Below are 24,415 nucleotides of genomic sequence, written 5' to 3'. Positions count from 1 at the left end.
GCAGGATTGCGCAACGCAACCTCTTGTGTTTGAAGGAAGTCTCTTCCCTCCTCCTGACGCATGCACACCTATTATCTTGGGACAGGAAGACCCATTGGGAGTTGAGGGTATTGTGATACATGAGCGTAAGCTTCGCCTTAATCCCTGATTTGGAGGGATATTTACCTCCCATAATCATGATGTCCTGACATATTCAAATGGGCATGTGAATCCTATCTGTCTATTGTGTCATATCAAGCCTCCTGATGGACCAACACCATGTGGAAACGCATTGAGGCATGGACATCTAGAGGCACATAGAACTAATGATAAGTTATCTACATTAATCTGGGCTCCCAGACATCAATATATCTATGTCATAGTTTGTAAGCTTGCGAGCAGGACCCGCATTCCTCTTGGTATCTGTTGATTTATGTGATTATTGTTATGCTGCAATGTCTTTTGTCTGTACAAGTTCCCTCTATGTAAATGTAAAGTGCTACGGAATATGTTGGCACTATAGAAATAAAATTATTATTATTATGTCCTTTAAGCATACTCCTGTATCTGTTTTCGCTGTCATTTATTGTATAACTACAACCCCTGGCAACAATTATGTAATCACCGGCCTTGGAGGATGTTAATTCAGTTGTTTAATTTTGTAGAAAAAAAGCAGATCACAGACATGGCACAAAACTAAAGTCATTTCAAATGGCAACTTTCTGGATTTAAGAAACACTAAAAGAAATCAAGAACAAAAAATGTGGTAGTCATTAATGGTTACTTTTTAACCAATCATAGGGGAAAAATTATGGAGTCACTCAATTCTGAGGAAAAAATTATTGAATCACCCTGAAAATTTTCATACCCAAAAATAACACCTGCATCAAATTAGATCTGCTCGTTAGTCTGCATCTAACAAGGAGTGATCACACCTTGGAGAACTGTTGCACCAAGTGGACTGACATGAATCATGGCTCCAACACGAGAGATGTCAATTGAAAAAAAGGACACTATTATCAAACTCTTAAAAGAGGGTAAATCATCACGCAACATTGCAAAAGATGTTGGCTGTTCACAGTCATCTGGGTCTAAAATCTGGACCAAATACAAACAACATGGGAAGGTTGTTAAAGGCAAACATACTGGTAGACCAAGGAAGACATCAAAGCGTCAAAACCAGAAACTTAAAGCAATATGTCTCCAAAACGGGAAATGCACAACAAAAAAAATGAGGAAGGAATGGGTGGAAACTGGAGTCAACGTCTGTGAATGAACTGTAAGAAACTGCCTAAAGGAAATGGGAATTACATACAGAAAAGCTAAATGAAAGCCATCATTAAGGCTATGTGCACACGTCCGGAATTGCCGCAGAAATTTCCGCAGCAATTCCGGAACTCCCTGCCGCGGGAAAAACGCATGCGGAATTGGCATGCGTTTTCCCGCTAAACACTAGCGTTTTACAAGCGTAATTAGCTTGCAGAATGCTAGCGTTTTCCAAGCGATCTGTAGCATCGCTTGGAAAACTGATTGACAGGTTGGTCACACTTGTCAAACATAGTGTTTGACAAGTGTGACCAACTTTTTACTATTGATGCTGCCTATGCAGCATAAATAGTAAAAAGATCTAATGTTAAAAATAATTAAAAAAAAATAAAAAATTGTGATATTCTCACCTTCCGGCGTCCCCGGCAGTCTTCCCGCTCCTCGCGATGCTCCGGTCCCAATAATGCATTGCGGCAATGACCTCAGATGACGTAGCGGGCTCGAGAGACCGCACGTCATCACAGGTTATTGCCGCAAAGCATCCTTGGGAACGCGAGCATCGCGAGGAGCAGGAAGACTTCCGGGGACGCTGGAAGGTGAGAATATCACGATTTTTTATTTTAATTCTTTTTTTTAACAATTATATGGTTCCCAGGGCCTGGAGGAGAGTCTCCTCTCCTCCACCCTGGGTACCAACCGCACATGATCCGCTTACTTCTCGCATGGTGCGCATAGACACATGCGGAAAGTAAGCGGATCAATGCATTCCTATGTGGGAGGAATCCCCGCGATTCCGCACAAAGATTGAACATGCAGCATTTTTCCGGAATGCGATTCCGCCGTGGAAAAAAACGCAGCATGTCCACAAAAAATGCGGAATGTATTCTATTAATAGGATGCTTAATGGATGCGTTTTTTTTATAGCGAAAAATCCAGAACGTGTGCACACAGCCTAACACCTAAACAAAAAAAACAAGGTTACAATGGGCTACGGAAAAGCAATCGTGGACTGTGGATGACTGGATGAAAGTCATATTCAGTGACGAATCGCGAATCTGCATTGGGCAAGGTGATGATGCTGGAACTTTTGTTTGGTGCCCTTCCAATGAGATTTATAAAGATGACTGCCTGAAGAGAACATGCAAATTTCCACAGTGATTGATGATATGGGGCTGCATGTCAGGTAAAGGCACTGGGGAGATGGCTGTCATTACATCTTCAATAAATGCACAAGTTTATGTTGATATTTTGGACACTTTTCTTATCCCATCAATTGAAAGGATGTTTGGAGATGATGAAATCATTTTTTCAAGATGATAATGCATCCTGCCATAGAGCAAAAACTGTGAAAACATTCCTTGAAAAAAGACACATAAGGTCAATGTCATGGCCTGCAAATAGTCCGGATCTCAATCCAATTGATAATCTTTGGTGGAAGTTGAAGAAAAAGGTCCATGACAAGGCTCCAACCTGCAAAGCTGATCTGGCAACAGCAATCAGAGAAAGTTGGAGCCAGATTGATGAAGAGTACTGTTTGACACTCATTAAGTCCATGCCTCAGAGACTGCAAGCTGTTATAAAAGCCTGAGGTGGTGCAACAAAATACTAGTGATGCGTTGGAGTATTTTTTTGTTTGTTTTTCATGATTCCATATTTTTTCCGCAGAATTTAGTGACTCCATAAATTTTCCCCTATGCTTGGTTAAAAAAATTAACCATTACTGACCACCATATTTTTTGTTCTTGAATTCTTTTAGTGTTTCTTAAAGCCAGATAGTTGCCATTTGAAATGATTTTAGTTTTGTGCTATGTCTGTGATCTGCTTTTTTTCTACAAAATTAAACAACTGAATGAATATCCTCCAAGGCCAGTGACTCCATAATTTTTGCAAGGGGTTGCAGCACAGGGTGGGATAGATACAGTTAGGGACAGCCATCGTTGAGCAGGGGTGCATTTTCGTTCATCCAAGGTGCCAACCTCCGCGGCAAGGCAGTATCAGCCTTAGGTGTTTTGACTTGCAGGCGTTTGGGTTTTGCCTGGGACACATCTACATTTTCTGGTAGGACACCTGGGTACAAGATATCCATCCATATCAGCAATCTTTAGGTATACCATGTTTAAGATCTATTCTTTATATTACCCAATTTTGCATCAAATTTCTTAAGTGTTTTTTAACAATTTTCAATAAAGTTAAATTTCTAAGGAGTATATATATTCACTCTCCAATCAATCCCTTGTACACCAAACACACTAGAAACCAAAACCCTGGTGTCCCCAGAACCTGGTGTTATCAGGCAGTGGCTCACCGGGTGCCATTGATGTCCATATGAGCTCGGAGGGACAAGTCGGTGATACACTCGTTATCATCACCGCAGTCCTTGAAGAACGGAACCTAAAGAAAAAGGGAAAGAAGAACTTAGAGAATATTTTAGGTTTGCCTCAGGGAAAGTTCTAGGTAATAGAGCTCACCAATTTTTTCACAGAAGTAGGACAGCGGTCGTCAAGAACAGGACTAGACTCTGTGTCGCTCAGGTTGAAGCGGAGGTGGACACTAATGGGTCTCAGATAGTCGACAGTATCCTGAGCAAGAGAATAGGAGTTGGTATATAATGATGATTGGACAATTTAAAGGGGAACTCTTCAGGAGTTGTAGTTGACAGTGCAGCACAAAGCCAAGTGGAAGCTTCCAGCAAGGCTACCCCAAAGATATGTCAAAGCTGAGAACCAAATACCAAAGAGACGAGAAAAACCTCTAAATCTACAAACTGTCCCATGATGGCCCAACAATGTCACCTTCTGCCAAACCCAGGGAGCAGATTACTGTACTTTAACTGGTGACCTGTCCCTCTAGAGTCACTACCATCACACGTATGTCATATGAATTCAGTCAGGTATTCTGTGGCTCTGGAGACTTTTGAAGTCTCTCAGACCCCTTTGGTCAGAACAGCCATCAAGTTGACCTATCACTAAAGGTGCCCTACAAGAAAAGGTATTGGGGGTCAATAATTTGATGATTTTGACCCATAGACTGGTTGAAGACCCTTGAATTTTAATGGGGGCTGCTAGATATTCCCATAACATCAGTTTTCTGAGGAACGTAGATCCACCAAGGAACATCCATACAGATGACTTTTTACATCTCACCCAAGCATCCACCACCTCATTGAGGGTCAAGAACCCCAAAACTGCTGCCTAAAAGTGAGTTTGTAGCTTGGCTAATAGCCCTAGTCATGTTTGACAAGACTTTAATGGGTCAGACCTATATGTGGCACTATACAGATAGAAGAGCTAATTTGGATACAATAATTCCCTACAACAGTTGAATCTCCATAAGGAGAGCCAGTATTCTCCGAGAGTCAAGTCAATTCTCCTGAAGAGTCGCTCGCCAAGGTCAATATGGCCTACAACTAGGTCCCCATCCTCGGATCAGCCACTCCTGACACTCACAATGACGTGGAATCCAATGTTCATACAGGTCACTTTCCCCGTGGTCATTCGAACTCGTTTGCTTAGGAGTTTTTGGAAGTTATCATCAAATACGGCACGAGGGGTGACCTTCCGATCATCTAGAGACAAGTTGGAATGGAGTCCTGCGAAAATGATAGAAGATTCCCAATAATCATTATGGGGTGAGTCACCAGGCGATTGTTTTTGGTTAAGACCATTAGTTACTGACCAAATCGGCTGTCCCATTTGCCAGGGGATTTGGAGTTGACAGAAAAGCAGATGGTGATGTTCAGGCAGACGGACTCCTTGCCTTGTCTTTTGCAGTTCTTCTGGAGAAGGTTAATTGAGGTTGGGGTTACCTGCAATGTGGCATTCACTCGAACAATGCTGCGAGACCTGGGCATGGAGAGGCAACCATAGTTATCCATATTTGACAACATTGTTGAAGGGTCTTTATAGGAGTCAGGAGATCATGGGGCAAATTCCCACTTGTATAGTCATAACCTGTTGTTAAGTGCCAAAATCTCGCCATCTTTGACACACCACTCAAAGATCCCACCCCATCTCTGATCCACCACCCAAAAATAACACCTCATTTCCAACCCACCACCCAAAAATGCCACTCCATCTCTGACACACCACCAAAACATCCCACCTCATGTCCAACCCACCACCAAAAGATACCAACCCCTCTCTGACACACCATCCAAAATTGACAATCCTTCTACGACTCACCACCCAAACATGCCACCTTATCTCCAACCCACCACCCAAAAATACCACCTGATCTGAAAGCAACCACCCAAAAATATCAACCCATCTCTGATTTGTCATCCAAACATGCCAATCCATCTTTGACTCACCACCCTAAAATGCCACTCCACCTCTGACCCATCCATACCTCAACATGATGACTGCTCCTTGGCTGCCGATGGTTAAGTCCCCCAATCCATCACCATCCAGGTCCATCTGAGCGCTCACGCTGCGACCAAAATACGTGAGTCCGTGATGGAAAGAGACAGAGTCTATTCTCTGACGACATAAGAGGATTCCTATTATCTCTCATTAAACAAGGGTTCACTTATTTTCATCTGCCCTATTTTTTTAACCTGTACCTGTTTATAAGCCGGAAGGATGGTGTTGCGGTACCCATGGTAGATATACACTGCCCCTCGGTGGTTATCCTCCAGAGGTGCCCCAATTACTACATCGTTGAAGCCATCATGGTTCAGATCCGGTGAGCTCGCCATGGAGTAGCCGAAGCGGGAGTCTTGGACTTTGCGGTCCAAGTTCAATGTGCCATTTTGGGTTAGGAGAACCTATGACGGAAATAATGACTTAACCTGAAGAAGAGTGAGATACTCTGCCCAGTGGATGCTAAGGGTCCCTGTGAGGCAGGGGTCATATTAGCGTATGGCATCAGATGCAAGAGCATCGGATGCGATATGCTAATGACTCTTGGCTCCTGCACTGCTGTGAGCGGGAGCCGAGTGTCATGCTACTGTGCTCCGAGCCTCTCACACAGAGAGGATCAGAGCACAGCTGCAGTGGAGGCGGAAAAACTAATTTCTCCATCTGCTCCTCTGCCGGTGTCAACGTATTTCGCATCGCACTCGGATGATATCCGAGTGATGTGAGCTGTGTCACTCGCACCCATAGACTTATATGTGTGCGAGTGAGCCGAGATTCGGCCGAGTCTCGGTGCCAATCGCAGCATGCTGTGATTGTTCTCATATGCCGATTCAGCATGAGAAAATAATCGCAGATGTGATCTGCCCCATAAATTAACATTGGTCCGAGTGCTATGCGATGTTTTCTCTCATAGCACTCGTTCGTGTTATACGCTAGTGTGACCCCGGCCTATGGGTGAGGTGACCACTACGGACAATCCTAAGAGGGACTCTTCATACACTGATCTTATAGTAACCCATATGATTAAGTCCAAGAAGGCGACACCATGACCAATATCTGGGATGATCAAGTCTTACAGTGGTGTGCCCTCTCTTTTTTCTTTACTTCCTTTACCTGGTTCACCTCCTTATTTTGGCTTTACCTCCTCCACCTTTTGAGCCTCCTCATTTTAGCCTTACCTCTTCCACCTGGTGCGCCCTTTCATTTTGGGTTTGTCTGCTCCACCAGGTGTGCCGCCTTATTTTGGCTTTACCTCTTCCACCTTTTGCGGCTCCTCATTTTAGCCTTACCTCCTCCACCTGTTCCGCCCCCCATTTTCGCTTTATTTCTTTCATCAGGGGTGCCCCCTTATTTTGGCTTTTCCTTCTCTACCTGGTGATCTGCATTATTTTGGCTTCACCTCCTCCACCTGTTGCGCCTCCTAATTCTGGCTTTGCCTCCTCCACCATGTGTGCCCCCTCATTTTGGCTTTACCTCTTCTACCTGTTGTGCCCCCTCATTTTTTACTTTACTTCCTCAATCTAGTGTGCCCCCTTATTTTGGCCTTACCTGCCCCACCCGGTAGATATAAACACGTCCTGTTTCTTTATTATGGTGCCCCAGGAACATTGGGGCAGCCACCAGTAGGACATCTGTGATCCCATCCTTGTTAACGTCTATTGGGCACACCTCACTGCCAAAATAGGAGCCGATCTGTGGGGAAAAATATGGCGGAGAGAATCATGTATGAGAGGCATCCTCCCTGGGAGTTACCCACTAACATTAGCATAAAAACATCACTCCTCACCTGTTCCCCCACTAAAGCCTGAGAGATGGTTATGTCACCTGTCCTGGACATCTCAAACAGAATGACCTTCCCCTTGTGCTTGAATCTGGGGGCCCCAGCTATATACATTGTCTTCCCGCTGCGCAAGGTTATGGAAGAAACAGTGTAACCTGTAGATAAGAGAATATAGCAATTTTTATTTACAAACAGCGCCCCCTTGTGCTCAGGTCATATGTGGTATTGCAACTTAGCTAAATTAATTTCAATGGACATTTTTAGCAATAGTAAACAGTTAGGCACGTGTAGTTGTGCACAATGTCAGATTACCTAAGTAGGCAGCGTGTTTCTTCATTTTCACTGGAAATTCCTTCTCGAAGGCCGATCGCGGGGGCATGATCCGACTGTTTCGGGTCTCCTTTAGAACGGCTCCATCCCAGTCATAAGCACCGACCGTGCCAAACAAGATGCCGTCCTGTGGAGACCAAGCAGCCACATGTAAAGTATTCATACCATCTCAGCCGTCGTGCCGTGACGCTGCTCCTCACCTCCAGGATGTGAATGGAGAATCCGACTTGAGACATCTCTAGTTCGAAAGAACTTTCATTCAGCTCGTGAGTCGCTGCGGAGAAGGTCCAAGAGGAGAAGGTCAAACTCTGAGGAGCATCTGATCCCCCCATAAAGGCTCCCCAGCACCCCATGTACGCCTACAACAGAATCCTGCCCTAGAATATTCCACAAACTAAGAGATGATGCATCTGGTGGATAGAAATGGTACTGCACCTTCCAGACTGAAAATCCTGTCTCCCAGCGCATCCACAATGTCGTTGAGCGCAGCCTCATCGGTGACGTTGAAGAAGTACTTGTCATCCGGGTCGCTGGCGATGTATTTAATTTCATTGATGAAGGATTCAGGGTCCTGCTGTTTTCTCATGTAGCTGCCCAGCACCTGAGGGGTTATTGAGGGAAGAGTCAGTGGAAACTCACGACCCTGATCGTGGAGGTCCAACACACATTGATCGTACCGCAATAGCGTAGCGGGTTATGTCACGCTTCTCACACTCCGCCAAGGCGAGCGGCAGCTCATCACCATCATGTGATTCGCCATCTGTTACTACGATGAGGAGTCGACTGGCACCTTCCCTTCCCCCGCGCTCAGGACGGAAAGCTTCAGAGCTAAAAGGACGAGAGGGTGTATGAGAACATGTGACACGAGATGACCAAGTTATACCAGCTGTACATATATAATTATATACAGAAGATGCCAAGGTTATACCAGCTGTACATATATAATTATATACAGAAAATGCCCGAGTTATACCAGCTGTACATATATAATTATATACAGGAGATGCCCAGGTTATACCAGCTGTACATGTATAATTATATACAGGAGATACCTGGGTTATACCAGCTGTACATATATAATTATATACAGGCAGGGCTGGCATTAGGGGCAGGCAGACCAGGCAGCTGCCCAGGGGCCCCAAGCTAGTGGCACATCATGCAGCCGCTATGGGGCCCCTGTGAGGCAGGGGGCCCCTCTGCCGCCAGCGCCGACTCCCTCGCCGCAGCATTGAACTCTACCGGCGTCTGCCGGCACAGTTCAAAGCAATGATGGAGGAGAGAGCGTCAGCTGACGCTCCTTCTCCCATCCTTCCCCACTCTGCCTCTGACACTGCAGGTGCGCAATGACATCATCGCACACTCACTTTGTGCCAGACAGTGCAGCCGCTGAGACAGGAGCAGGGAGCATTGCGGGCACGAGGAGAGGTGAGAAGTGTGTTTTTTTTTGTTTTTTGTTTTACTATAACAGTGAGTACTGGACTGTGTGGCCATTCTCGAGGGAGGGGGAGATATGGGCTGTGCTATATACTATGTGGGCTGTGCTATGTACTATGCAGGCTTTGCTATATACTATGCGGGCTGTGCTATATACTATGCGGGCTGTGCAGTATACTATGCAGGCTGTGGTATATACTATGGGGGCTGTGCTATATACTATGCGTGCTGTGCTATATACTATGTGGGCTGTGCTATATGCTATGCGGGCTATGCTATATACTATGCGGGCTGTGTTATATACTATTGGGGGTATATTATATTCTATGGGGGAGGCTGTGTTATATACTATAGGGGTATATTACATTCTATGGGGAGGCTGTGTTATATACTATGTGGCTGTGTTATATACTATGAGGGTACATTATATTCTATAGGGAGGCTGTGTTATATACTATGGGGGTATATTATATTCTATGGGGGATGCTGTGTTATATACTATGAGGGGTATATTATATTCTATGGGGGAGGCTGTGTTATATACTATGTGGCTGTCTTATATGCTATGGGGGATACATTATACATTATATTCTATGGGGGAGGCTGTGTTATATACTATGGGGGGCTGCATTATATTCTATGGGGGGCTACATTACATACTATTGGGAGGTGGGCTGAATTATATTCTATGGGGGCTACATTTTATTCTATGGGGGGCTGTATTAGATTTTATGAGGGAGGATTGCATCATACTCTTTGATGGGGTTACATTATATTCTATGGGGAGGTGGGCTGTATTATATTCTATTCAGAGCTACATTATATTCTATGGGGGTCTGTATTATACTTATATTCTATGAGCGGTGATTGCATCATACTCTATGAGGGGCTACATTATACTATATGAGGGGGGCTGCATTATATTCTATGGGGTGTTACATTATACTCTGGGGTGGTTGCATTATATTATGTGGGGTGACTGCATTATGCTCTATGGGGTGCTGCATTATACTATATGTGGGCTGCATTATACTGTACTGAGGACTATGGGAAATACATTATACTTTATGAAGAGCTATGGGGTGCATTATACTATGGGAAGTGAATTGTACTACATGGATGACTATGGCAGTGCATTATACTATATGGAGCACTATGAGGAGTGTATTATACTATGTAGAGGACTGAGCAGTATATTTTAATATATGAAGGCCTATGAGTAGTGTATTATACTATGAGGAGGGCTGAGCAGTGTATTTTAATATATGAAGGACTATGAGGAGTGTATTATACTATATGGAGGACTAGGGGTGTGCATTTTACAATATGGAGGACTGTGGTGCACATTATAATAAATGGAGGACTATGGGGTGAATTATACTAAACAAGCAAAATGCTGCCTATTCATCGAGTGATTGGATTGTTTATGCCGGAATAAAAATCATTGTTCTCCGAAGCACATCACCTGGTGTAAGCTGCAGATGTGCTTCTGATAACATGATACTGTATGGGGACAGATTGATCTAATAGTGATTGTTCGGTTCCCATAATTCTTTCTCAGTAGGTGGCAAGAGGCCAGGAAACAAGCGTCGAATGACTTCAATATTGTCGATCACACTGGTTTAGCCGCCTGAACTCAGTGCACGTAAATACAACCGAAATACTTCTGCGTGATGTGCAATATGTTAGCATTTGGGGCCCCATTTTAAACTTTGCCTAAGGCGCCATATTGCCTAAAACTGGCCCTGTATACAGGAGATCCCCAGGTTATACCAGCTGTACATATATAATTATATACAGGGGATGCCCAGGTTATACCAGCTGTACATATATAATTATATTCAGGAGATACCCAGGTTATACCAGCTGTACATATATAATTATATACAGGAGATACCCTGGTTATACAAGCTGTGCATATATAATTATATACAGGAGATTCCCAGGTTATACCCGCTGTACATATATAATTATATACAGGGGATGCCCAGGTTATACCAGCTGTACATATATAATTTTATACAGGAGATACCCGGGTTATACCAGCTGTACATATATAATTATTTACAGGAGATACCCGGGTTATACCAGCTGTACATATATAATTATATGCAGGAGATACCCAGGTTATACCAGCTATACATATATAATTATATACAGGAGATGCTCAGGTTATACCAGCTGTACATATATAATTATATGCAGGAGATACCCAGGTTATACCAGCTGTACATATATAATTATATGCAGGAGATACCCAGGTTATACCAGCTGTACATATATAAATACTAGATTGTGGCCCGATTCTAACGCATCGGGTATTCTAGAATATGCATGTCCCCGTAGTATATGGACAATGATGATTCCAGAATTCGCGGCAGACTGTGCCCGTCGCTGATTGGTCGAGGCAACCTTTATGACATCATCGTCGCCATGGCAACCATTATGACATCTACGTCGATACTGTGCCCGTCGCTGATTTGTCGAGGCCTGGTGGCCCCGACCAATCAGAGACGCGGGATTTCCATTATGACATCATCGTCGCCATGCTGTGCCCGTCGCTGATTGGTCGAGGCCTGGCGGCCTCGACCAATCAGAGACGTGGGATTTCCAGGACAGACAGACAGACAGACAGAAAGACAGACAGACAGACAGAAAGACAGACAGACAGACGGAAAAACCCTTAGACAATTATATATATAGATATTCAGGAGATACCCAGGTTATACCAGCTATACATATATAATTATATACAGGAGATGCTCAGGTTATACCAGCTGTACATATATAATTATATGCAGGAGATACCCAGGTTATACCAGCTATACATATATAATTATATACAGGAGATGCCCAGGTTATACCGGCTGTACATATATAATTATATGCAGGAGATACCCAGGTTATACCAGCTATACATATATAATTATATACAGGAGATACCCAGGTTATACCAGCTGTACATATATAATTATATACAGGAGATACCCTGGTTATACAAGCTGTGCATATATAATTATATACAGGAGATTCCCAGGTTATACCCGCTGTACATATATAATTATATACAGGGGATGCCCAGGTTATACCAGCTGTACATATATAATTTTATACAGGAGATACCCGGGTTATACCAGCTGTACATATATAATTATTTACAGGAGATACCCGGGTTATACCAGCTGTACATATATAATTATATACAGGAGATACCCAGGTTATACCAGCTGTATATATATAATTATATACAGAAGATAGCCAGGTTATACCAGCTGTACATATATAATTATATGCAGGAGATACCCAGGTTATACCAGCTATACATATATAATTATATACAGGAGATGCTCAGGTTATACCAGCTGTACATATATAATTATATACAGGAGATACCCAGGTTATACCAGCTGTATATATATAATTATATACAGGAGATGCCCAGGTTATACCAGCTGTACATATATAATTATATACAGGAGATACCCAGGTTATACCAGCTGTACATATATAATTATATACAGGAGATACCCAGGTTATACCAGCTGTATATATATAATTATATACCGGAGATGCCCATGTTATACCAGCTGTACATATATAATTATATACAGGAGATACCTAGGTTATACCAGCTATACATACACTCACCGGCCACTTTATTAGGTACACCTGTCCAACTTCTTGTTAACACTTAATTTCTAATCAGCCAATCACATGGCGGCAACTCAGTGCATTTAGGCATGTAGACATGGTCAAGACAATCTCCTGCAGTTCAAACCGAGCATCAGTATGGGGAAGAAAGGTGATTTGAGTGCCTTTGAACGTGGCATGGTTGTTGGTGCCAGAAGGGCTGGTCTGAGTATTTCAGAAACTGCTGATCTACTGGGATTTTCACGCACAACCATCTCTAGGGTTTACAGAGAATGGTCCGAAAAATAAAAAAAATCCAGTGAGCGGCAGTTCTGTGGGCGGAAATGCCTTGTTGATGCCAGAGGTCAGAGGAGAATGGGCAGACTGGTTCGAGCTGATAGAAAGGCAACAGTGACTCAAATCGCCACCCGTTACAACCAAGGTAGGCCTAAGAGCATCTCTGAACGCACAGTGCGTCGAACTTTGAGGCAGATGGGCTACAGCAGCAGAAGACCACACCGGGTACCACTCCTTTCAGCTAAGAACAGGAAACTGAGGCTACAATTTGTACAAGCTCATCGAAATTGGACAGTAGAAGATTGGAAAAACGTTGCTTGGTCTGATGAGTCTCTATTTCTGCTGCGACATTCGGATGGTAGGGTCAGAATTTGGCGTAAACAACATGAAAGCATGGATCCATCCTGCCTTGTATGGAGCATCTTTGGGATGTGCAGCCGACAAATCTGCGGCAACTGTGTGATGCCATCATGTCAATATGGACCAAAATCTCTGAGGAATGCTTCCAGCACCTTGTTGAATCTATGCCACGAAGAATTGAGGCAGTTCTGAAGGCAAAAGGGGGTCCAACCTGTTACTAGCATGGTGTACCTAATAAAGTGGCCGGTGAGTGTATATAATTATATACAGGAGATGCTCAGGTTATACCAGCTATACATATATAATTATATACAGGAGATGCCCAGGTTATACCAACTGTAAATATATAAAACGTATTCATACTCTGAACTTTTCCTCAACGTTTCACGCTAGGGGATTTTCTGTGATATTAACACTAAGTTCCAAGTAATTGTGAAGTGTAAAGTAAATAATATTATTATATTAAGTATTTTTAAAATACAAATCTGACAATTGTGCTGTGCTTTTGTATTCAACCCTCTGTACTCTAATCCCACTTAATAAAATCTTGAGTGACAATTTCCTCCAGAAGTCACAAAATTAGAAAATTGCGTCCAGCGGTATGTGACTTCTTCTCAGTATCACTACAGCTGCTCTGTGAAGGCCTCAGAAGTGTGAGAACATTAGGGATCAAACAGCATCATGAAAACCAAGGAACACACTAGACAGGTCAGTGATAAAGCTGTGGAGAAAAGTAAAGCAGGGTTAGGTTATAAAAAAAAATAGCCCAAGCTCTCAACCTCCCACAGAGCACAGTTCAAATCCATCATCCAAAAACGGAAGGAGTACAACTGCAAACCTACCAAGATATGGCATCCACCTAAACTGGCATGGAGAGCACTAGAGGAGCAACCAAAAGGCCCATGGTCACTCTAGAGGAACTGCAGAGATCCACAGCTCACGAGGGAGAATCTGTCCACAGAACAACTATTAGACCATGTTCACACGTTCAGTGTTTGGTCAGTATTTTATATCAGTCGGTGTAAATCAAAACCAGGAGTGGAACAATCGGAGTGAAAGTATAATAGAAACACGTCACCACTTCTGTATTTATCACCCACTCCTGGTTTTGGCTTACAAATACTGATGTAAAATACTGACCAAATGCTGATAGTGTTACCGTCTTTTAAGTTGTATACTCCACAAATTAGGCCTCTATGGAAGAGTGTAAGAACAAGCCATTTTTGAAAGCCATAAGAAGTCCCGTTTGCAGCCTGTAAAAAGCCATGTAGAAGATGCAGCGAGCATGTGGAAGAAGGTACTCTGGCCATATGAGACCAAAGTAGAACTTTTTGGGTTAAATGCAAAACTACACAACAATGCACATCACCCTGAAAACACCATCCCCACTGTCACACATGGTGGTGGCAGCGTCATGCTATGGAGAGGCTTTTCGTCAGCAGTGGCAGGGAATCTGGTCAGAGTTGATGGGAAGATGGATGGAGCTAAATACAGGGTAATGATGGAGGAAAACCTGCTAGAGGCTGCAAAAGACTTAAGACTGCGCATAGGTTCACCTTCCAGCTGGACAGTGACCCTAAACATCCTGCCAGAGCTACAATGGATGGTTTACATCAAAGCACATTCCTGTATGTGAATGGTCCAGTCATAGTGTATACCTAAATCCCAGTGAGAATCTGTGGAAAGATGTGAAAATTGCTGATCACAGGCTCCATCTAAACTCACTGAGCAAGAGTGAGTGTGCAAAGAAGGGGCACAAATGTCATGTCAAAGTGAAAAAATGTGGAAAAGTTCACGGGGTATGAATACTTTTGCAAGGCACAGTATATCACTATAGAGGGTAGTTGCCAGTTATCCTGGTTCTGGATTGGTTTCGGACATACCAGGCCTTGTGAATGGCAAATGCAGTGCGGGTCGCTCTTCCTTCCTGGCGACTGATGTTCTTTGCCGCTTCCACCACTTCTTTTGAGGTGGCGTAATCCTTCAGGGACCATTCGTGGACTGCGATCTCTCCGTACTGCAGAACCCCAACCTGTAAGAGAATAGTCTATGGACATAGCTGTAGTCATCCCCTCACATCCTCTGCCCTTGTGCCCGTAGATCAGATTTCGATGCCCAGGGTGAGATTTTGGATGACTCGTGCACAAATTGTGTTTATGATTTGTGTGGCTAATTAATGTGCAGCGATCAGCGTCTGGGGCGGAATGGAAACCACACAGGAAGCGCTGACCTTGGGGAGATGGAAATCCGTAGACATCTATACTGTGATATTTACTATTCTAGGGGGTCCACATTTAAAGGGGCAGTGCAGAAAGAAAATCTATATGCATGCTAGGGTGTGTAGCATGAAACAAGCTCCTTAGGCCGGCCTCACACTTGGCGTAAGACAATACGCCACGTATTATACGTCCGTACTACGGCCGTAATACGGAGAAATGTTCCCAAAATATTGATCCGTAGGCAGGGTGTGTCAGCGTATTTTGCGCATGGCATCCTCCGTATGTAATCCGTATGGCATCCGTACTGCGAGATTTTCGCGCAGGCTTGCAAAACCGACATCTAATGGATTTATGTGCTCAAATGTTCGGGAAAACATATATACAGTATATTGAGACACATATATATATATTCTGTATTTATATTTCATTCAGCGCGATATCTGTGAACAGCCGGTAATTCAATTGCCGGCTTTTCATTTCTCCTGCACAAACCCGACAGGATATGAGACATGATTACATACAGTAAACCATCTCATATCCCCCTTTTTTTTGCATATTCCACACTACTAATGTTAGTAGTGTGTATGTGCAAAATTTCAGCGCTGTAGCTGCTGAAATAAAGGGTTAAATGGCGGAAAAAATTGGCGTGGGCTCCCGCGCAATTTTCTCTGCCAGAATGGTAAAGCCAGTGACTGAGGGCAGATATTAATAGCCAGGAGAGGGTCCATGGTTATTGCCCCCCCCCCCGTGGCTACAAACATCTGCCCCCAGCCACCCCAGAAAAGGCACATCTGGAAGATGCACCTATTCTGGCACTTGGCCACTCTCTTCCCACTCCCTGTAGCGGTGGGCTATGGGGTAATGAAGGGTTAATGCCACCTTGCTATTGGAAGGTGACATTAAGCCAGATTAATAATGGAGAGGCGTCAATTATGACACCTATCCATTATTAATCCAATTGTTGGTAAGGGTTAAAAAACACACACACATGATTAAAAAGTAGTTTAATGAAATAAACACAGCGGTTGTTGTAATAATTTATTGTTCTCTCAATCCATCAGGAACACCCTCGCTTGGAAAAATAATAAACGCACAAGATACATACCTTCAGCTGAACCGTCACGTCCCACGAAGTAATCCATCTGAAGGGGTTAACTAATATTACAGGCAGGAGCCCTGCAAATGCAGCTGTGCTCCGTGCCTGTAATCCCCGGCTAATGAATGAAAGGTCATTGACCTACATTTCCTTCAGTCGCGGTGATGCGCCCCCTGGTGGATGTCCTCATATGACCTGGAGCGTGGGAAAAAGTTCCCAGGCTGCAGTTCATGAGAACATCCACCAGAGGGCGCCTCACCGCGACTCAATGTAAGTACAGATCCTGCTTTCCTTTCAGCACCCGGGGGATTACAGGCACGGAGCACAGCTGCATTTAGCAGGGCTCGTGCCTGTAATATTAGTTAACCCCTTCAGATGGATTACTTCGTGGGACGTGACAGTTCACCAGAAGGTATGTATCTTGTGCGTTTATTATTTTGCCAAGCGAGGGTTTGCAAATGGATTGCGAGAACAATAAATTATTACAACAACCGCTGTGTTTATTTCATTAAACTACTTTTTAATCATGTGTGTGTGTGTTTTTTAACCCTTACCAACAATTGGATTAATAATGGATAGGTGTCATAATTGACGCCTCTCCATTATTAATCTGGCTTAATGTCACCTTCCAATAGCAAGGTGGCATTAACCCTTCATTACCCCATATCCCACCGCTACAGGGAGTGGGAAGAGAGTGGCCAAGTGCCAGAATAGGCGCATCTTCCAGATGTGCCTTTTCTGGGGTGGCTGGGGGCAGATGTTTGTAGCCACGGGGGGCCAATAACCATGGACCCTCTCCTGGCTATTAATATCTGCCGTCAGTCACTGGCTTTACCATTCTGGCGGAGAAAATTGCGCGGGAGCCCACGCCAATTTTTTCCGCCATTTAACCCTTTATTTCAGCAGCTACAGCGCTGAAATTTTGCACATACACACTACTAACATTAGTAGTGTGGAATATGCAAAAAAAAAGGAGATATGAGATGGTTTACTGTATGTAAACCATGTCTCATATCCTGTCGGGTTTGTGCAGGAGAAATGAAAAGCCGGCAATTGAATTACCGACTTTTCACTAACAGCGATGCGTATTTCTCGCAAGTCACACTGCTGGTCCGTGTGGAATCCGTATTTTTCTCGCCCCCATAGACTTTCATTAGCGATTTTTTTGCGCAATACGCTGACAAACGCAGCATGCTGCGATTTTCTACGGCCGTAGAAAGCCGTATAATACTGAACCGTAATATACGGCTAATAGGAGCAGCCCCATTGAGAATAATTGTGCCGTTTATTTTGCGAGTTTTACGGACGTAATTTCTGCGCTCTTACGTCCGTAAAACTCGCTAGTGTGAGGCCGGCCTTACGATACCCAGACAAATATTTGAAATTGAGAGTCCTCAGTGGTTGATACCTTTTAATGGCTAACTGCAAAGATGTCAACTAAGTGCAAGCTTTGGAGACTACTCAGATCTCTTCATCAGGCATTGATTCTATGCCTGATGAAGAGACCTGAGTAGTCTCGAAAGCTTGCAATTTGTTACCATCTTTTCAGTTAGCCATTAAAAGGTATCAACCACTGAGGACTCTCAATTTCAAATATTTTTCTATCTACTGGCTAACATGCTACAAATATATATACCTTTCCTGTATCACGATACCCAGGACATCCTTCTCTGAGATTTTCCATTAAGGTAAAGTCTTCTAATTTATTTATTTTTTATCTGGATTTGTCCACTAGGGGGCATGATTTCATTTTAATTGCTCTTACATTTGGACTGAATCATTTTTTATTGGGTTGCTACATGAGAAATGTATTGTTCTTGCCATCAAAAACCTTTTTTTATTACATTTTTTTTAAAAGAAGAAAACAGTAAGCAAAACCAGTGGTTGACCTGGATCTGGTCCGGACTGATGAAAAATTTGCTGAGGATGTTACTGAGGAAATTCTGCACCTCGCTCCAGGGGTAGATGCTGTTAGACCCATCCAGCAGGATGACAATGTCCAAGTATGTGGAGCATCCTGGGGCGGAGAGAGGAATGGAAGGACACCAGCTATTAAATCGTAAGACACCCCTAAAAGACATGTACCCAAGCAATACCCCTTAAAAAATTGCAATTTGACAGTACCTCAAAACTATATACTACATATCTAAATATACCCCATATATATTTCAAAATTCTTTATCATTTTTTATGTGAATGTGTCCACTAGGGGCAAAATTACATTAACACTTCACCTTTATGCTTTAAGCAAACTATTTTTTTCAGTTTCTGCACTGAAACCCCCCCAAATCTCTCCATGCCTTGTATCTGGCACATTGTCATGACTCACGCTGTGCTGTGGGGGCGATGGTCCCTGTAGGTTTGAAGGATTTATCTACGCTGGTGCAGATCCCAGTGCTGTACATGGAGGTTCCACATTCCTGGGACCAGAGAGGGGCGCAGACCTACAGAGAAACAGAGGGAGAAGTAATCCCCAAATATTTGGAGATGATCAGTGACGACCCATCAGTGAGGGCATCCTCAGCTGGGTCTCCGACCTGCCAGTCCCCAGTTCATTCTGGAGCCAGGGTGATCTGGTTCACTTTTTTTCAGGCCAAGTCAAGGCCTCCTCAGTTTGGTCATCAAACCATTATTACAAGTCAGGGCCTCCTCGATTGGGTCATTGATCCATCAGTCCAAGTCAGAGCCTCCTTGGTAGGGACATGACTCATCTGTCTAAGTCAGGGCCTTCTTGGTTAGTGCATGGACCCATCAGTCCAAGCTAGGGCCTCCTCTGTTGGGTCACCGATATTTCAGTCCAAGCCATGGCCTCCTCGGTTGGGTCATTGACCCATTAATCCAAGCCAAGGCCTCCTTAGTAGGATCACAACCCATCAGTCCAAGTCAAAGCCTCCTCGGTAGGGACACCGACCCATCAGTCACAGTTATGCCTTCTCAGTTGAAGAACCGACCCATAAGTCCAAGTCAGGGCCTCCTCGATTGGGTTAATGATTTATCAGTACGAGTTAGGGTCTCCTAGGGGTTGGGTCAACTAATCCTCAGTTCAAGTCAGAGCCTCCTCTATAGGGTCACTGGTCCATCATTCCAAGTTAGTGCCTCCTTGGTTGAGTCACTGAGTAGTCAGCCCAAGTCAGGGCCTCCTCGATTGGATCAATAACCCATCAGTCCAAGTCAGTGCCACCTTGGTTTGGTATCTAACGTCTAAGTCAATGCCTTCTGAGTTGGGACACTGATCCATCAGTCTAAGTAAGGGTCTCCTCGGTTGGATCACTGACCCATCAGTCCACGTCAGAGCCCCTCGCCTGTGATTCCAACTCAGGGCCTTCTCAGTTGGGACAATGATCCATGAGTCAGTCAGTCCAAGTCAGGGTCTCCTCAATTGGATCTCTGGCCCATGAGTCCAAGTCAGGAACATCTTGGTTTGGTTTCTAACTTGTGAGTCCAAATCAATGCCTCCTCAGTTGGTCCTCAACCCACGAGTCCAAGTCAGGACCTCTTTGGTCAGGTCTGTGACCCATCAGTTCAAGTTATGATATCCTCAGCCCGGTCACCACTGACACATCAGTACAAATCAGGAACTTCTTAGTCAGGTCACCACCAACCCTTCTTAGTCTGCAGCCTCCATCACATCTAGAAGTCGGGCACAACCCATGACTTGTAGAACGTTTCATGGATAGGATCTTAGATGAACTAGAATTTATGTGATCTTTTCACCATCTTATACTGAATCTGGGTCCTAGTTTTTGGGTTTTTCCTAAACCTACCAGATTATTAATATTCTTGGCCAAGTCATGGGCACCTCCCGAACAGTGGTGCTTCGAATACCTGCACTGTGTTTTTTTATTGAGGTCTCTGGACTTCTGCTAAGAGATGCTGACTCAATGAGGAGTGCTTACTCAGGAAGAAACGGATGTCTTACCTGCCTCGGCCTCAGCAGTCACAAGACGCTTGTTTTGGCACAAGACGTCAGCAATTGCTGGTCCGGAGACCACAAGTATGCCTGCACCCCCTCCTGGCATCTTCCTGCCATTAACTCATAAATTACCATGACAAGGAAAACATGCCAGGGAGAGTGTCAACCTAGAACTAGGTGGAAAATGAAAAACATATCTAACTGACAGACAGTGGCCATAGTATCAGGTTGTAAGTTATGGCATTGTAGCGCTATTTTAGCAGCACTATGTGGCACTCCTATATACATGGCATGGCAAGGTAACTAGGGCACTATTTTGCTTGTGCTATATGGTAGCACTATATGGATGGACCTGGTATGTGACTTATTACATCACTATTCTGTGTACACTATATGGTAGAACTATATGTACATTGTATGGCAATTTTACCATGCAGTTTGTTACCACCCCAGAGTCTTACAGGACATCTGAAAAGCGGTTTTGCAAAATGGACAACCCCTTTAAGGATCAAAAACTTTCCATAAACTCACCACAAAACCGCCATGTGCATCCTGGGCCAGTGACATCCCGAAATGCATGTTATTCATCTGCCTGGAGGTGTTCTGAAGGGCGAGATCACCTTTAGCAATGAGATGATGATGGGGAGAGAGGAGGAAATACAGAAATTAGAGGGCCCCTTTAAATAATGTGGAACCATATGGAATGCATAGTGTTCTACCAGCGGCTGGGAAAGCTGGGTTACTATATGACGGCACTCCAGCCCCCGCGGTATCACAGGAAGATACTCACCCAAGCGGATCTTGGTGCAGGAGGAATTAGTTTGTGTTCCGACGGTGCATTTATATACTGCTCCCTGCCGGTTACCATCTGCCCCAGCCCACGGCGCCCCCACCAGCATCCTGCGGTAATAGGAGAAGGCTATGAAAAGTACAGAAGTGTACACGAGGTCCAACTGTAGTACTGTTAGGTTGGACAGGATTAGATACATGTCTCAGTGATTAGATACATGGTTCAGTGGACATGTAACATGTTTTTGGCTCCAGCTCCCTCCCACCTTCCTCGGCAGGATACGTGGGGCTGTGATTCTCATTTCTCAGATGGAGAAAACAGCCATTAAGAAAGTGGAAAAAAAAGTCTTAAAGTGACAGTACAATATTTTTTTCAGCCTTCACCCCTTGGACCAGAGATGAGTCATGTCTGTGTCGTTATGTCTGCACACGAACATTCATTATTGGACACACTTTTATACAATTTTCCATCTGGATAAGTTATTAAAGGGAACCTCCGCCTACCCAGGGCAGAGAGAATATGAGGCGCAAGGTATGAGAAGCTTGGATTTTCCCATCATTTACACACTGATGTAGCTTGACCTAAAAGAGTGAATTATCAGACTTTGTATAAAGAAGGTTCCCACGAGACCCCACTTCCTATAGGTGGGTTGTACGGTGAGACCTCATTAGCCTTTTCTCATCTAGAACTCAGGACTCTTGTATGAATGCTGCTGAATCCCTCTGCTCTTCCTTTCACAGCCACTGACGTACATAACACAATCGCGTGTATATTCAGCCACACCACTCAGTTATGGATGTATGAGCTCCCCCTAGTGGTGGCTGCAGTCAGATTCTTATCATGTATCTGTGCATGCATGGAACTCTCCCTAGTGGTGTCTGCAGACAGAATCTTATGTATCTGTGTATAAAGGGAGCTACCCCTAGTAGTGGCTGCAGACAGAATTCCATTATTCATCTCTGTATACAGGGAGCTCCCCCTAGTGGTGGTTGCAGACAGGATCTCATCATGTAACTCTGTATACATGGAGCTCCCTCTAGTGGTGGCTGCACACAGATTCTTATCATGTATCTCAGTATAAAGTAAGCTCCCCCTAGTGATGGCTGCAGACAGAATCTTATCGTGTATCTCTGCATATAGGGAGCGTCCCTTAGTGGTGGCTGCAGACAGATTATTATCATGTATCGGTGCATACAGGGAGCTCCCCCTAGTGGTGGCAGCAGACAGATTCTTATCATGTATCTCTGTATACAGGGGGCTCTCCCTAGTGGTGGCTGCAGACAGATTCTTATCATGTATCTGTGTATACAGGGAGCTCCCCCTAGTGGTGGCTGCAGACAGATTCTTATCATGTATTTCTGTATACAGGGAGCTCCCTCTTGTGGTGTCTGTAGGCAGGATCTTATCATGTATCTCTGTATACAGGGAGCTCTCCTTAGTGGTGCCTGCAGAGAGAATCTTATCATGTATCTCTGCATATAGGGAGCTTCCCTTAGTGGTAGCTGCAGACAGATTCTTATCATGTATCGGTGCATACAGGGAGCTCCCCCTAGTGGTGGCTGCACACAGAATCTTATCATGTCTCTCTGCATACAGGGAGCTCCCCCTAGTGGTGGCTGCAGACAGATTCTTATCATGTATCTCTGTATATAGGGAGCTCTCCCTAGTGGTGGCTGCACACAGAATCTTATCATGTCTCTCTGCATACAGGGAGCTCCCCCTAGTGGTGGCTGCAGACAGATTCTTATCATGTATCTCTGTATATAGAGAGCTCCCCCTAGTGGTGGCTGCACACAGAATCTTATCATGTCTCTCTGCATACAGGGAGCTCCCCCTAGTGGTGGCTGCAGACAGATTCTTATCATGTATCTGTGTATACAGGGAGCTCCCCCTAGTGGTGGCTGCAGACAGATTCTTATCATGTATCTCTGTATACAGGGAGCTCCCCCTAGTGGTGGCTGCAGACAGATTCTTATCATGTATCTCTGTATAAAGGGAGCTCCCTCTAGTGGTGGCTGCAGACAGATTCTTATCATGTATCTCTGTATAAAGGGAGCTCCCCCTAGTGGTGGCTGCAGACAGATGCTTATCATGTATTTCTGTATACAGGGAGCTCCCCCTAGTGGTGGCTGCAGACAGATTCTTATCATGTATCTCTGTATAAAGGGAGCTCCCTCTAGTGGTGGCTGCAGACAGATTCTTATCATGTATCTCTGTATAAAGGGAGCTCCCCCTAGTGGTGGCTGCAGACAGATGCTTATCATGTATCTCTGTATACAGGGAGCTCTGCTTAGTGGTGCCTGCAGAGAGAATCTTATCATGTATCTCTGCATATAGGGAGCTCCCCTTAGTGGTAGCTGCAGACAGATTCTTATCATGTATCAGTGCATACAGGGAGCTCCCCCTAGTGGTGGCTGCACACAGAATCTTATCATGTCTCTCTGTATACAGGGAGCTCCCCCTAGTGGTGGCTGCAGACAGATTCTTATCATGTATCTCTGTATACAGGGAGCTCCCCCTAGTGGTGGCTGCAGACAGATTCTTATCATGTATCTCTGTATACAGGGAGCTCCCCCTAGTGGTGGCTGCACACAGAATCTTATCATGTCTCTCTGTATACAGGGAGCTCCCCCTAGTGGTGGCTGCAGACAGATTCTTATCATGTATCTCTGTATACAGGGAGCTCCCCCTAGTGGTGGCTGCAGACAGATTCTTATCATGTATCTCTGTATACAGGGAGCTCCCCCTAGTGGTGGCTGCAGACAGATTCTTATCATGTATCTCTGTATACAGGGAGCTCCCCCTATTGGTGGCTGCAGACAGATTCTTATCATGTATCTCTGTAAACAGGGAGCTCTCCTAGTGGTGGCTTCAGGCAGAATTTGATCATGTATCTCTGTATACAGGGAGCTCTGGCTGCAGATAGAGTCTTATTACATATCTGAGTATATAGGGAGCTCCCC

At 44.3% G+C, this 24,415-nt stretch overlaps 1 protein-coding gene across 1 annotated transcript in view; it reads right to left on the bottom strand.

Moving 5' to 3' along the window:
• ITGA10 (integrin subunit alpha 10) overlaps positions 1 to 24,415 on the bottom strand; it is a 39,320-nt gene that overhangs the window by 9,262 nt on the left and 5,643 nt on the right. Inside the window, exons 3-19 of the mRNA XM_077260169.1 lie at positions 21,453 to 21,562; positions 21,194 to 21,282; positions 19,079 to 19,193; positions 18,639 to 18,766; positions 15,318 to 15,466; positions 8,391 to 8,541; positions 8,149 to 8,314; positions 7,914 to 7,987; positions 7,696 to 7,840; positions 7,390 to 7,538; positions 7,152 to 7,295; positions 5,807 to 6,010; positions 5,593 to 5,723; positions 4,921 to 5,087; positions 4,692 to 4,834; positions 3,714 to 3,824; positions 3,551 to 3,636 (exon numbers count right to left, since the gene is read on the bottom strand). Coding sequence (XP_077116284.1) covers positions 3,551 to 3,636; positions 3,714 to 3,824; positions 4,692 to 4,834; positions 4,921 to 5,087; positions 5,593 to 5,723; positions 5,807 to 6,010; positions 7,152 to 7,295; positions 7,390 to 7,538; positions 7,696 to 7,840; positions 7,914 to 7,987; positions 8,149 to 8,314; positions 8,391 to 8,541; positions 15,318 to 15,466; positions 18,639 to 18,766; positions 19,079 to 19,193; positions 21,194 to 21,282; positions 21,453 to 21,562 — 2,262 coding nt within the window. The remainder of the gene's footprint in view (positions 1 to 3,550; positions 3,637 to 3,713; positions 3,825 to 4,691; positions 4,835 to 4,920; positions 5,088 to 5,592; positions 5,724 to 5,806; positions 6,011 to 7,151; positions 7,296 to 7,389; positions 7,539 to 7,695; positions 7,841 to 7,913; positions 7,988 to 8,148; positions 8,315 to 8,390; positions 8,542 to 15,317; positions 15,467 to 18,638; positions 18,767 to 19,078; positions 19,194 to 21,193; positions 21,283 to 21,452; positions 21,563 to 24,415) is intronic.

Source organism: Ranitomeya variabilis, chromosome 1 (assembly GCF_051348905.1).
Source record: "Ranitomeya variabilis isolate aRanVar5 chromosome 1, aRanVar5.hap1, whole genome shotgun sequence".
NCBI classification, from domain to species: Eukaryota; Metazoa; Chordata; class Amphibia; order Anura; family Dendrobatidae; genus Ranitomeya; species Ranitomeya variabilis.
Note: the sequence above shows the minus strand (reverse complement) of the source record. Positions and strands in the feature narration are given on the sequence as shown.